This window comes from Mus pahari, chromosome 11 (genome assembly GCF_900095145.1).
Source record: "Mus pahari chromosome 11, PAHARI_EIJ_v1.1, whole genome shotgun sequence".
Lineage (NCBI taxonomy): Eukaryota > Metazoa > Chordata > Mammalia > Rodentia > Muridae > Mus > Mus pahari.
This window is the reverse complement of record NC_034600.1, coordinates 35,100,106-35,113,209: the sequence shown is the minus strand read 5'-3', so window position 1 is coordinate 35,113,209 and position 13,104 is coordinate 35,100,106. Positions and strand designations below refer to the sequence as shown.

Sequence of the window (13,104 nt, the reverse complement as noted above, 5' to 3'; positions counted from 1 at the left end):
TCTCTCTCTCTCTCTCTCTCTCTCTCTCTCTCTCTCTCTCTCTCTCTCTCTCACACACACACACACACACACACACACACACACACGTGCACATATATACACACACAAAATAGGCTTGTTGGGTTGGGGTATAGCTCACTGATATCGTTTGATCTTTAAACAACAAGATATTTTCTCTGCAATGACTCTGCCTCCTTTCTCTTCCTCAATCTAAGCACATAACTCATCTTTCTTCTGCTGATCTGTGCTGTAATGTTTAACAGTGAAAGAACACTATAAGAAACAATTAAAAATGAGTTCTTTGGTATGAAATTCTTTCACATCTCAAAGAGAAACAAAGGAAACCCTAGGGGGGAAAACACTGTGGACAGACTATCAGGATGCTTAATAATCTAATGGAGGACAAGCAGAACTTGTTACAGTTACACTTAAGGTGTAAACCAGTAACAAATATACAGTATTATATGTATTCCTCTTTTCTTTCACTGTTAGTGAAGAATTAATTCCTTGGCAGCAAAACAGGTCAAAGTTAAGACAATTCTAAGACTCTTGGTTAGCAGTCTTGGTAGGCTATCCTATAAAATTGCAAGGGCTAAATGAAGTGAGGCAAGAAGTTGGGTAGGTCATGAAGATGGCAAAAGGATAGTTTAATAGTGGAAAATTGTAAGAAAGAACAGAAAATTATCATGAATATTGCTGTTCTCCGCAAGATTCATTCTCTAAGAAACAGTACTGTACTAAAAAGGGGTTCCTTTTTAATTAAAACTACTGAAAGAAGTGCTAGGAATTTTCATAAACACTGAGGTATAGCAGGAGTTGCACACTTCTGACATTCTAACTTGTAGCTTAAGTTGGTTGACTATAACAGCCATTTATAAGTTGAGCATATCTTATTCAAACTGCTTGAGACCTGAAGTGTTTCCATTTTATATTAATGTAGACTTTACAATATTTGCATAGAGTTTACTGGTTGAGCTTTCCTAACCTGAAAAATCTCACCTCCAAAATGCTCTAAAATACTAAATCCTGGTGGTGTCCTCAGATCTGGGATGTTCTGCTCATATTCCTTTTAGTTATATAAGTATCAGAGAAAGTTGAAATTGCAACTTGTTTAGCACAGTTGCAATTAGTTTTAAAAGTATGAATTAGTTAGAGTCACACCAAGGTATTTTATATTATTTGTGACTATTGTGAAGGGTGTTGTTTCCCTAATTTCTTTTTTATCCCGTCTGTCCTTCATGTAGAGGAAGGCCACTGATTTGTTTGAGTTAATTTTATATCCAGCTACTGCACTGAAGCTGTTTATCAGGATTAGGAGTTCTCTGGTGGACTTTTTAGGGTCACTATACATTTTTCATTTGTCATTAAACAGCCATGTTGCAAAGCCACCTGTAGTTAAATAAAGATTATCATGTGGCTTTACTAGGCATTTGGATCTAGCCTAGTTACTGACACAAGGCTCCTAAACTGTCAAGACCCATGCTCCTGAGTCAGAAACTGGAGGCAAAGCCTAACAATGTGTGTTTTAAGATACTCTCCTAGTAGTTCTGATATCTGCTGAACTTTGAGAAGAACACATCCAGGCAAACATTGGTAAAGAGGAGGCAAGCAATGACTGAACTCTGGGTAAGGATAAAGTAATTGCTAGTTTTACCACCAAAAGCCATTGAGCAAATGTTATATGGCATGAATTACTATTCCAAGACAGGTTCTGCATTTTTATCATAAAATAATATACTTTCAGTATTAAGCTGACCTTAATTAATTAACACATGATTATGATCATTAATTCAATGGTAGAATGTTGGGAACTCATTTAAATTACACAGTACATAATCTCTTGGATAAGGCAAGAAGAAACAAATTCTAGAAGAAGTAACAAGGTTTATGAAAGAAGGAAAGTTTTAATTTAGTGAGTTTTTCACAGAATAATTACAGTTTATCCTGAAGTCACATTTATCCTGAAGACAACACCTCATAGCATCTTAATGTTCCTGATCAACTCAAGGAAGTACTTCATCACTGACTCAGAGTAACTGACTCATCACCAATGTTTCCTGTATATTAGATTTGTCATCAGGTCTGCTAAGCTACAGAAAAACAGTTTTAATTTCTTATCTTAAAATATCTCATCATAAAAAACTATCATTCTTGTTCCCTGACTCACAGTTCAAAAGGTCTTGATGTCAGTAAAGTCTGTCTAGAACACTGATGAACAATAACACAAAGGAGTCTTAGGAGACTCCAGCTACACGTTTTTTTGAGAGTTCTTCTGGTGCTTTTTTCATTTAAATTCTTGAGCGCTTCAAGGAACCCAGTACCTCCCTGGGAAGATCAAAGTAAAATGTTATAATTAATAACTGACTTTAATTTTTATCCCTAGTTTCTAAGTCTGGTTTCTAAGTCCTTTTTGCCATTATGGTAAATGATACTGGACTCTTCTTTGATTAACATTCCTGAGTCCTAAGTAACTTTACTTCTTTCAAATATACACTTCAAGTATTTGAAATATCTGGAATTAACAGTAGAGGCACATATAGGAAAAATAACTTCAATAGCTGGTATCTATAATATGTTATCTACCCTAGGACACCCAATTTCCTACAGTGGGAAAAAACGATGTATACATACTTTTTTGATCATTAGTTTTAATTGTCAAATTGATACAATCTAGTATCACCTGGGAAGGGAATCTCAATGAAGAATTGTCTAGACCAGGCTGGCCTGTGGGCATGTCTGAGGGGAATTGTATTGATTAATAGGAAAACATACCCATTGTGGGTGACACCATTCCCTGGGAAAGGGCTATTAGACAAAGCAAGTGGAGCACTGAATGCATGCATGCATTCATTGTTTGTGCTCTGCTCTTGACTGTGAATGTAATGTGAGTAGCTGCTTCAAGTTCCTGTGTGTTGACTTTTGGCTTCACTGCCATGATGGACTCTAACTTATAACTGTGATTAAATAGATTCTTTCTTTCTTATGTTGTTTTTGTCAGAGTATTTTATCACATCAACTGGAAATGAAAATAAGGCATTTGTCAAAATTATTGCTTCATGGCTTTATGAGTGCTCATAAGCACTTACTGTCTATAAATGCTTTTCCCCCTAGAATGTTTCAGATATTGTTTTGGGAGCAAAATGAGCTCTCAAAGGTTCAGACTTCAGTGACCAGCCCTTGACGTCTCTATGTCTACAGTGCTAGGTTTCAGTTACTCTGGAAGCCAGAAACAGTGATCCAAAATCTTGTGTGAGCGGAGAACCAACTGGAGAGCTTGTGAAAACACAGTCCCTACTCAAAGATTCTCTATAGAAGGTCTGAAATGAAGGCCCCAGATCAGCTTTTCAAATGAATCCCTAACTGAACTGAGGCAGCTGGTTCCCAAATAGCATCTGGATGACCAACACAAATGACAGTTCTGCACACCACATCTGCCAACTTTCAACCACTGACTTCCCTCTCTCAACAAAAGCAATAGCCTCATAAATGCCCATAATCACTCACACTCAGGCAGAGTTTGGATTCCAAGAACCACCTCAGATACAAGATCAGTAGTTCCAGAATCAAAGTAGTTTATACTGTGGAAAAGAAACCTCTCCTTCCAGGGGATTTGCTTCCTTCCTGTTTTCTTTTTTTTCTTCCTTCCTGAAAAATCATTGCCATTTTTCAATGAGTGTTATAAAAAAGAATAGCTCATTTAAAACTTTCATACTTTTTACTTCAATAATCTCAGTTTTCTTTTGAATTAAGTTTTCATGCTGCCTCCACTTTTATTGGTCTATGTGCTCTCTGAACAAAAAGAATCATGGGTTGAAAAAACATTGGGAATTCATTTAATCTGCCCTTGACCTCAGACAAGACTGTGTCTAAACCATCCTCAAATATAGCAATTGATCAAAATAAGAACAGGCAGTAGGGCTCCTTGTTCAGCATTCTGTTGCATACTTGAAGATACCACCATGCTTCTTTTCTCAAAGCCAGCTGACCTCAGCTTTAGGATATCATTGTTAAAATGCCTACACCTTACGTTATTTGGACTCATCCTTAATAAGTCTTTATTCTACTTTACTAAGGGCCTAACTTAAATATATGCTATCCTAATGAAGACTTTTTATTGGTAGGTAGAAAGGGGAAGATTAATTTATAGAGTAACTAAAAAGTGATTTAATTAGCAAAAGAAAGATTTATGTATAAATGTCAAATATAAGTGCAATGGCATTTATGACAACAAAAAGTGAATTAGTTAAGGGGAATCAGCAGTGGTATTAATCATTGATTTCATTAAAAGAAGTGATGATGCACCATAGTTTTGAAAACTTTATATCATGAGCCATCAGACATCTCACACATGAAATGTGTGGGAACAGGAGAACTTTTTTAACAAGTTCTACTTAACCATGTTTTATGGTATTTCACATAAGTGAATATTAATAGAGAAATGTTCATTTTCTTTTTTGATTTTTCATGTTGTGTTGCCTTTACTACTACAATTAGAGTTATAGTAATGAACGACATTAATTTTTATGAGTTAAAATATGGATTCAGCCATATGGGAATCATTTTTCTGAAAGTATTTTTTCCTATTCAAATATTTGAGGTGTTTAGAGATCCAGTGGATAAGGTCCAGGGAATGCATAGACTTTGCACAGTTTAGAACGGGAATGTGTTATTTATTTCAATCTCAGCACTCTGACTATTACTAGTTTAGATGTATACTTTGGTTTTGGAATGGTGAGGTGCTCTCAGCCTCCTCGGCCGTGAAGGATGGGTTTGCTCCTTGCCTACTGTAACAAAGCTCTGTGGTGGAGGTGGTGCACTTAGTCTCCAGAGAGAAGGAAGATGCTGCTTTCACAGCACTTCTACTCACCAGTCCATGAAGCAGCAAGGGTGTTGGCTTTGAAGGAAGCCAACTGTCCTGCTCTCCCAGCCAGAGGTAAAGAATTGCATTGGTGGCCACTAGAGGGAGGAGGATTAGGAATAGAGTAAATTGTGGGGAAAAGGCACCCATGAAAAACGCACATGGGACAACCAACACATCACCAACCACTGCCTAACAGCTATGTCTACCTCACTGAGGGACTATAATGTGGTCACTAACATCATTAGCCCAGAGACCCAGACAACAGGAATTATGTAGCATCCCAGTATATTGCCCCTTAACTTTGATTGCTGGAGAAGGGAGGTTGAATGGGATTGTGGGAAACACAAACTCATACAAACACAAACATACAAGCATACATACATTCTCATGCCCCATTACAACAAGTTGCATCTGTGATGTATGATTCTTGCTGGTTTTTTAACTTAAAACTCCTGATGTTCTTTACCAAGAATGTGTTCATGAAAAACAAACAGCCCACCTTCAAGATAGTCTTGGAGAAGCACCAGCAGAGATACTCATTGTGCCAAGATGTATTTTACCAACAAATCTGTGTAAATTACATGAGGTTGAAAGAAACAGAATGCAATATAATTAAGCAAAGTTTCTTTTGCTAAATTACCGCTTGAAGCAAACCTGCAAAAAATGTTTTCAATTAGCTTCTTTAGCAAACAAAGCACAGCTCACAGTAGGTTTTGCTCCCACACTGCCAGCTGTGGGCTGCCTAGTGGGTGTCTTACCTCCAGCACAAGTAGCAGAGCACTCCGCCCAGGGCTGGTAAGTCCACATGAAACCAACTTCATTATCTCCACTGCCAGTACGAATGATGGGAACATTGAACTTGTACCTAATTCCCAAATTCTGTTCTTGGAGTAGAACCTGCCATTGAAAACAACTGGTGAAGATAATTAAAATACAATGAGCCTTCATTTAGATATGTATTTTTTTTCTTCTGAAGAGGAAAATGCCATAGAGCAAGTCTTTTCAGGAAATTTGGAACATTTACTTATTTACTTTAGCTCTTGACAATCTCACTCTGATCCAGGCTGACCATAAACTCACCACAACTTAAAAATGATTACATTTTTGTTTATTTATTGGTGTGTGTGTGTGGGGGGGGGGGTGAACATATGCCTTGGAGCATGTACAGCTGTAGAGATCAATTTGCCAAAATTAGTTCTCTTCTTCTATTGTGTGGACCATGGGGATTGAACTCAGGTAGTCAGGTTCGGTGGCAAATATGCTTATCTGATAAGGCTTAAAGACAACTTTAAACCACATGAGTTTATATAAAGTGTTCTTTTTTTCCCCCATTCATGCATAGTTTGTCATTGTTTTTTATTTATACTGTAGAACAAAAAACTTTTACTTAAAACTGAGCAGTGGAGAACACCTTTAATCCCAGCCCTTGGGAGGCAGAGGCAGGCTGATCTCTATGAATTTGAACCTAGCCTAGGTCTACAGAGTGAGTTCCAGGATAGCTAAGGCTATACAGAGAATCCTTGTCTCAAACAAACAAACAAACAAACAAATCCCCAAAACCAAAAACCAAACCAAAACAACAAAAACCCCAAACCAAACCAAACATAACCTCCCCCCAAACTTTTACTCATGAAAACATAAGATAAAAGCCATCCTGAAAGAGACCTATGGCTTTTACTCTGCAGTCTCTACACCCTTGTGTAAATCATTTTATATTTATTCCCTTAATTCCATCACCTGTAAAAGAGAGCTGATTAAACTTGACCCTTTTCTACCCTATAATATGGAAATTACAGTAAAAACATAATGACATAGACATATTTACCATTACAATGAGGTTCTCAGAGGTGGGTCCTAGAGCTTCCAAGGATTCTGGTTCATCTGTTGGTCTCTTGTAATGAAAAGCTGTCCCCGAAACATCAAATTTCCTAGGCCAGTCAATAGTCCAGGCACCATTAATATAGTAATCATCCCCTTCAGATTTTAAAGCTAGAAAAGAAAACAGAAATTCACCTAAATATTTGAAATTTCATTTATCAATATATTGTGTATCAACTATGCACTATAGTTTATAATGAACACCCATTTTATTAATAAATGATGCTAGGCCATTTCCCCCCTTCTTTCTTCTTCTCCCTTCTGTCTCTCCCTTCCCCTGTTCGCTTTTATTCCTCTCAAATAGTGACAGACTTTATTATAGGAAGATTTCTACTTGGGATCCCACCCTCTTAAATTAAAAAGTGCAGAGAAAAATGGGACTTGGGCAATATTTAAATCTTGGGTCCCCAGGGCAGGAAATAGGTGATAGCTGGGTGGGATGAGGGTAGAAAGCCAGGGGCCTTACTTCCTCCGTCCATGTACAAGAATATGGAAACCAGCCACTGAGAGACTATGGAGCCACAGGGTAGGGTGAGATGACACCAGGCACATGAGAAACCTGGGGTAGCTATGGTCTAAGGCCAGCCTGGGGTGCAGAACAAAGCAAGGGCAGCCACTGAGGTTATGGGCACCCTTACTTTATGTATGAGACCAGTTCTCTCTGTGCCCCTAGGGCTGGTCTTACACTTGTAGGCCTCCTGCCATAACCTCCTAAGTGCTCTACAGAAGTATGGGAGGCCAACATATCATCTGCTGACCATTTTAAATACAAACTGGAATGCCAAACTTGCAGTAGCTGTGACATCTGCACTATTTCTGCACAATAATGGGTCCATGTAAGAGTCAGGCAGGAATGGGGAGGGGCTTAGGGGTCCCTATCCATTACTACTGGACTATATGCTACAGATAGATCCAGGAAAAAGGGACTTACTGCCTTCAGTTTATATCCACTGGTGACCCCATTAGCCTCCAGTGGATACTTTCAATTCAACAGCCACACAGATGATCCTGGTTCAACTAAATAAATGGTCATAAAACAAAACTACAAGTAATAAATTTGAGAAAGGGAATGGGGAGTTTGATAGGGATGGGAGTATGTAGGGGAAAGAGGGTAATAATAATGAATTATATGCATGCATGTATGCAATTGTCAAAGGACAGAATTAATAATAATGAAACTAAATGTGAACTAAAGAACATCAATAATCTTTCATATGAATGTTGAAGGTAATTTCCTAAGAATTCATAAAATCATTGGTGGAGACAAAAGACACATTGACGGGGGAGGGGAAGCAAGGCATTAAGAAAATATTTAGAAAGCCACTTCAGAGGAGGGTAGAAGGGAGGGGCAGACTTTCCTTTCTAAATATCAAAAGAGTGATTAAGCGGCCATGGTGTGGGAAGACTTGTGATCCTGGCACACAGACAACAGAACCTCTCTACAAAACTCATAAGTTAACTAGTGATAAACCTATCAGCTTCTCTGAAGAATCAGCACAAAGGGACTGAATGGACCATGGTATATACCTTTCTAGGACATTATTGTCCTCCCAGCCCCTAGCAAATGTGTCAGCACATTCTTGCCTTCAGATATGCTGAAAAGATTCATTCACCTTCCCTCATGGCCACTAGACTCTTCAATAAGACGATACTCAGCCCTCTCCCAACCTCCCTCTGTCCTTTTCTTTCCTCTCCCACTCAACCTCTCCTCCCTTCCCAATCCACTTCCAGGTGCTTTAGGCCCAGGATACAGTGTACTGGACCTGCTCAGTTTCAACTAGATTTAAGCACTATTTGGTTTTGATTTTTTTTTTTTTTTTTTTGGTATTTTACAATCCTCATTTTCAAGCATTGCTTCCCGTAGTATTCTCTCTCTCTGTCTCTGCCCCGCTCTGTCACAACCTCCTTTTCTGTCTCTTTCTCTCTCTTGAACCCAAGGGCTTACACATATTAGACAAGTGCTTGATTACTGATCTATATCCCCAATCCATTTCTGTCTTATTAAAAAATAATTCAGAATTAGGTTTTGTAAGGACATCTGAACCTTTGTTACAATGTGGTAAGACAAAACAAACAAACTAAAGATAAGATGAACAACTTAACTGTCATTTATACCAGTTCAAAGAAAAAAAAAAATCAGTTTTCTTCAGTAAACGACACTGGGTATATCAACCACTCCAGGATATGCCTTGCATTCAGAAGTAACTGACCAACTTATAATGGGGCTCTATATTTTTTTTTTTTTTTTTTTTGCATGTGAGTGTGTGTGCTTTGGTTTGGTTTGGTGTTGTTTTTTGTGTTTTGTTTTGGTTTGGGGTGTGGCTTTATTTTGTTTTCTTGATTTTGGGGGAGTTTGTTGTACTTGGTTTTCATTTGTTTTCTGAGAAAGAACTTAAAAGTTGGGTGGACAGGGAAAAGGATCTGGAAGGACTTGAGGGGAAGAATAGGATCAAAATACATTCAAATTAAAAATTGTTTTAAATAATGAGAAACAAAGAAAATAAAAAAGAAATATTTGCCTTTCAACAAAGAAAATTTAATAATCATAAGAAAGCACACGCAAAAATGTCTTGAAATTTTCTCAAACAAAAAATTTTTAAGGACTAAATATATGTGAAGAAGTTATGAAGAAATCAATACACAAGTTTAAGTTGAAATTCAGATCATACAAAGAAAGGAAGTATATCAAGTAATGGCAAATATATGAGTGAATATTTTGTTTCTTAATTAAAAATTTAAAAGGATTTTTTTTTTTTTGTATGTGTGCTGGGAACAAACCCAGGGCCTTTTAAGTGACATCCTCAGCTCAGCAATTGTGAAATAAAAATATTGACAACACATTGTAGGGCTAACTACATATAGAAATGTATATACTTTAAAATAGCACATGGACATATAAGAGACAATAAAAGTAAACTATTGTAAGTGTTTTGCATTACAAACAAGATGGCATGATATAATTAGAAAATGTAATGTGATAAGTTAAATAGGCATTTTATAAACCCCTATGCTATCACGACTAGAACAGTACAGTAAACCTAATAATTACCTAATCATAGAAGTAACTACTAGTAGATAGTAAATGAAATATCAAACTCTTGAATAGTCTTTAAAAAATATGAAAGTAATACACAATAGGTAAAAACCACATATGTAGTTTACTGTATATATTTATAAATTGCAAGCTGGTAGAGCTAAAACCCAATGATATAGGTAGCTACATTAAATACAAATTATCTAACTCAAAAGTTTACAGCCATGAACAACCATCCTTTGTTTTTTTATGAAGATTTATTGAAATATAGTCATATCCATTCACCTACGTACAACTGTGGCTGAACTGAATAGCCTTGCTAGAGGCTATATGTCCACAAAGTGATTATTTTGGTTATCTGGTCCTTTTTAGAAGATGTTTGTTAGAAACCCACACACACATTGAGACATTATAGTATTAAAAGGTAGACTTTTAGATATAATAGTAAATCAACAGCAAAGTATATGTAGGATAGAAAAGGCCTGTCTTAAATTTAGCTCATGATTAGTATGTGTGTGAGTAAGTGATTGCCAGCACAAGAATGGCATGCACACGGAGAAGTCAGAGGTGGTACTCTCTTTATATCATAGAATCCAGGGATTGAACATGGGTTGTCAGGCTCACATGGAAAGTGCTTTTATTCACTGAACTATCTCACCAGCCACATTGTAAAATCTTAATTATTTTTGTTTAGTGGTGTGTGTGTGTGTGTGTATGTTTATGAGAGAGAGAGAGAGAGAGAGAGAGAGAGAGAGAGAGACTATTAGAAGTGTACAACTGCTAAGAAAAGGCATATTTTTAAATATAGAAGTGCCTACATATGGAGTGTACTTGGGAAAGAAAAGATTGACCACATGACATGAAAGTTTGAAGAGGAACAGTTGGGGTAGACAGGTAGAAGGAAGGAGATGGAGTAGGAAGATGGGACAGAGGAGTGGGTATGGGGTGAAGGAGGCAACCGGAACCAAGTTATGCATGAAAATAGCATCAGGAAGTGTACTATGCTAATTTGTATGACTTCCCACTATATATACATATGGAAGCTGAACAACACTCTATTCAATGATAACTTGGTCAAGGAAGAAATAAGGAAAAAAAATTAAAAAGTCTTTTTAGAGGTTAATGAAAGTGAAGCCACAACATACCCAAACTTAAGGGACACAATGAAAGCAGTGCTAAGAGGAAAACTCATAATTCTGAGTGCCTCCAAAAACAAACTAGAGAGAGCATACACTAGCAGCTTGACAGCACACCTGAAAGCTCTAGAACAAAAAGAAGCAAATACACCAAAGAGGAGTAAACAGCAAGAAATAATCAAACTCAGGGCTGAAATCAAGCAAGTGGAAAGAAAAAGAACTATACAAAGAATCAACCAAACCAGGGGCTGGTTCTTTGAGAAAATCAACAAAATAGATAAACCCTTTGCCAGACTAACTAGAAGGCACAGAGACAGTATCCAAATTAACAAAATCAGAAATGAAAAGCAGGACACAACAACAGAAACTGAGGAAATCCAAAAAAATTATTAGATCCTACTACAAAAGCCTATACTCGACAAAACTGGAAAACCAGGATGAAATGAACAATTTTCTAGACAGATACCAGGTACCAAATTTAAATCATGATCAGATTAACTATCTAAACAGTCCCATATCCCCTAAAGAAAAAGAAACAGTCATTAATAGTCTCCCAACCATAAAAAGCCCAGGACCTGATGGGTTTATTACAGAGTTCTATCAGACCTTCAAAGAAGACCTAACACCAATACTCCGCAAACTATTTCACAAAATAGAAACAGAAGGTACTCTACCCAATTCATTCTATAAAGCCACAATTGCTCTGATACCTACTCCACACAAAGACCCAACAAATAAATCAGATTTCAGACCAATTTCCCCTTATGAATGTCAATGTAAAAGTACTTAGTAAGATTCTTGCAATCTGAATACAAGAACACATTAAAACAATCATCCATCATGATCAAGTAGGCTTTATGCCAGGGATGCAGGGATGGTTCAATATATGGAAATCCATCAATGTAATCACTATATAAACAAACTCAAAGGGAAAAAAAACCTATATGATCATCTCATTAGATGCTGAGATGATTTGACAAAATCAAACACTCCTTCATTATAAAAGTCTTGGAAAGATCAGGAATTTAAGGCCCATACCTAAACATAGTAAAAGGAATCTACAGCAAACCAGTAGCCAACGTCAAACTAAATGGAGAGAAACCTGAAGCAGTCCCACTAAAATCAGGGACTAGACAAGGCTGCCCACTCTCTCCCTACCTATTCAATATAGTACTTGAAGTCCTAGCCAGAGCAATCCGACAACAAAAGGAGATCAAAGGGATACAACTTGGAAAGGAAGAAGTCAAAATATCAGTATTTGCAGATGATAGGATAGTATACATAAGTGATCCCAAAAATTCCACCAGAGAACTCCTAAACTTGATAAACAACTTCAGCATAGTAGCTGGATATAAAATTAGCTCAAACAAATTAGTGGCCTTTCTCTACACAAAGCATAAACAGGCTAAGAAAGAAATTAGGGAAATACCCTTCACAATAGTCACAAATAATATAAAATACCTTGATGTGACTCTAAGGAAGTGAAAGAGCTTCAAGAATTCTGAAGAACTCTAAGAACTTCAAGTCTCTGAAGAAAAAATTTGAAGAAGATCTCAGAAGATGGAAAGATCTCCCATGCTCATTGATTGGCAGGATTAGTATAGTAAAAATGGCCATATTCCCAAAAGCAGTCTACAGATTCAATGCAATCCCCATCAAAATTCTAACTCAATTTTTCATAGAGTTAGAAAGAGCAATTCTCAAATTCATTTGGAATAACCAAAAACTCAGGATAGTGAAAATTATTTTCAACAATAAAAGAACTTCTAGTGGAAGCACCATCCCTGACCTCAAGCTATACTACAGAGCAATTGTGATAAAAACTACATGGTATTGGTACAGTGACAGACAGGTAGATCAATGGATTAGAATTGAAGACCCAGAAATGAACCCACACACCTATGGTCACTTTGACATAGGATCTTTGACAAAGGAGCTAAAACCATGCTGTGAAAAAGACAGCATTTTCAACAAATGGTTCTGGCTCAACTGGCAGTTAGCATGTAGAACAATGCGAATCAATCCATTCTTATCTCCTTGTACATAGCTCAAGTCTAAATGGATCAAGGAACTTCACATAAAAACAGAGACACTGAAACTAATAGAGGAGAAAGTGGGGAAGAGCTTTGAAGATATGGGCACAGGGGAAAAATTCCTGAACAGAACACAAATAGCTTGTGCTATAAGATCAAGAA

At 37.0% G+C, this 13,104-nt stretch overlaps 1 protein-coding gene across 2 annotated transcripts in view; it reads right to left on the bottom strand.

The window, feature by feature from the left end:
- Adamts6 (ADAM metallopeptidase with thrombospondin type 1 motif 6) overlaps positions 1-13,104 on the bottom strand; it is a 219,101-nt gene that overhangs the window by 38,861 nt on the left and 167,136 nt on the right. For both annotated transcript variants that reach the window (XM_029544066.1, XM_029544065.1), the window contains 2 exons: positions 6,687-6,850; positions 5,620-5,758 (listed from right to left, as the gene is read on the bottom strand). In XM_029544066.1, coding sequence (XP_029399926.1) covers positions 5,620-5,758; positions 6,687-6,850 — 303 coding nt within the window. The remainder of the gene's footprint in view (positions 1-5,619; positions 5,759-6,686; positions 6,851-13,104) is intronic.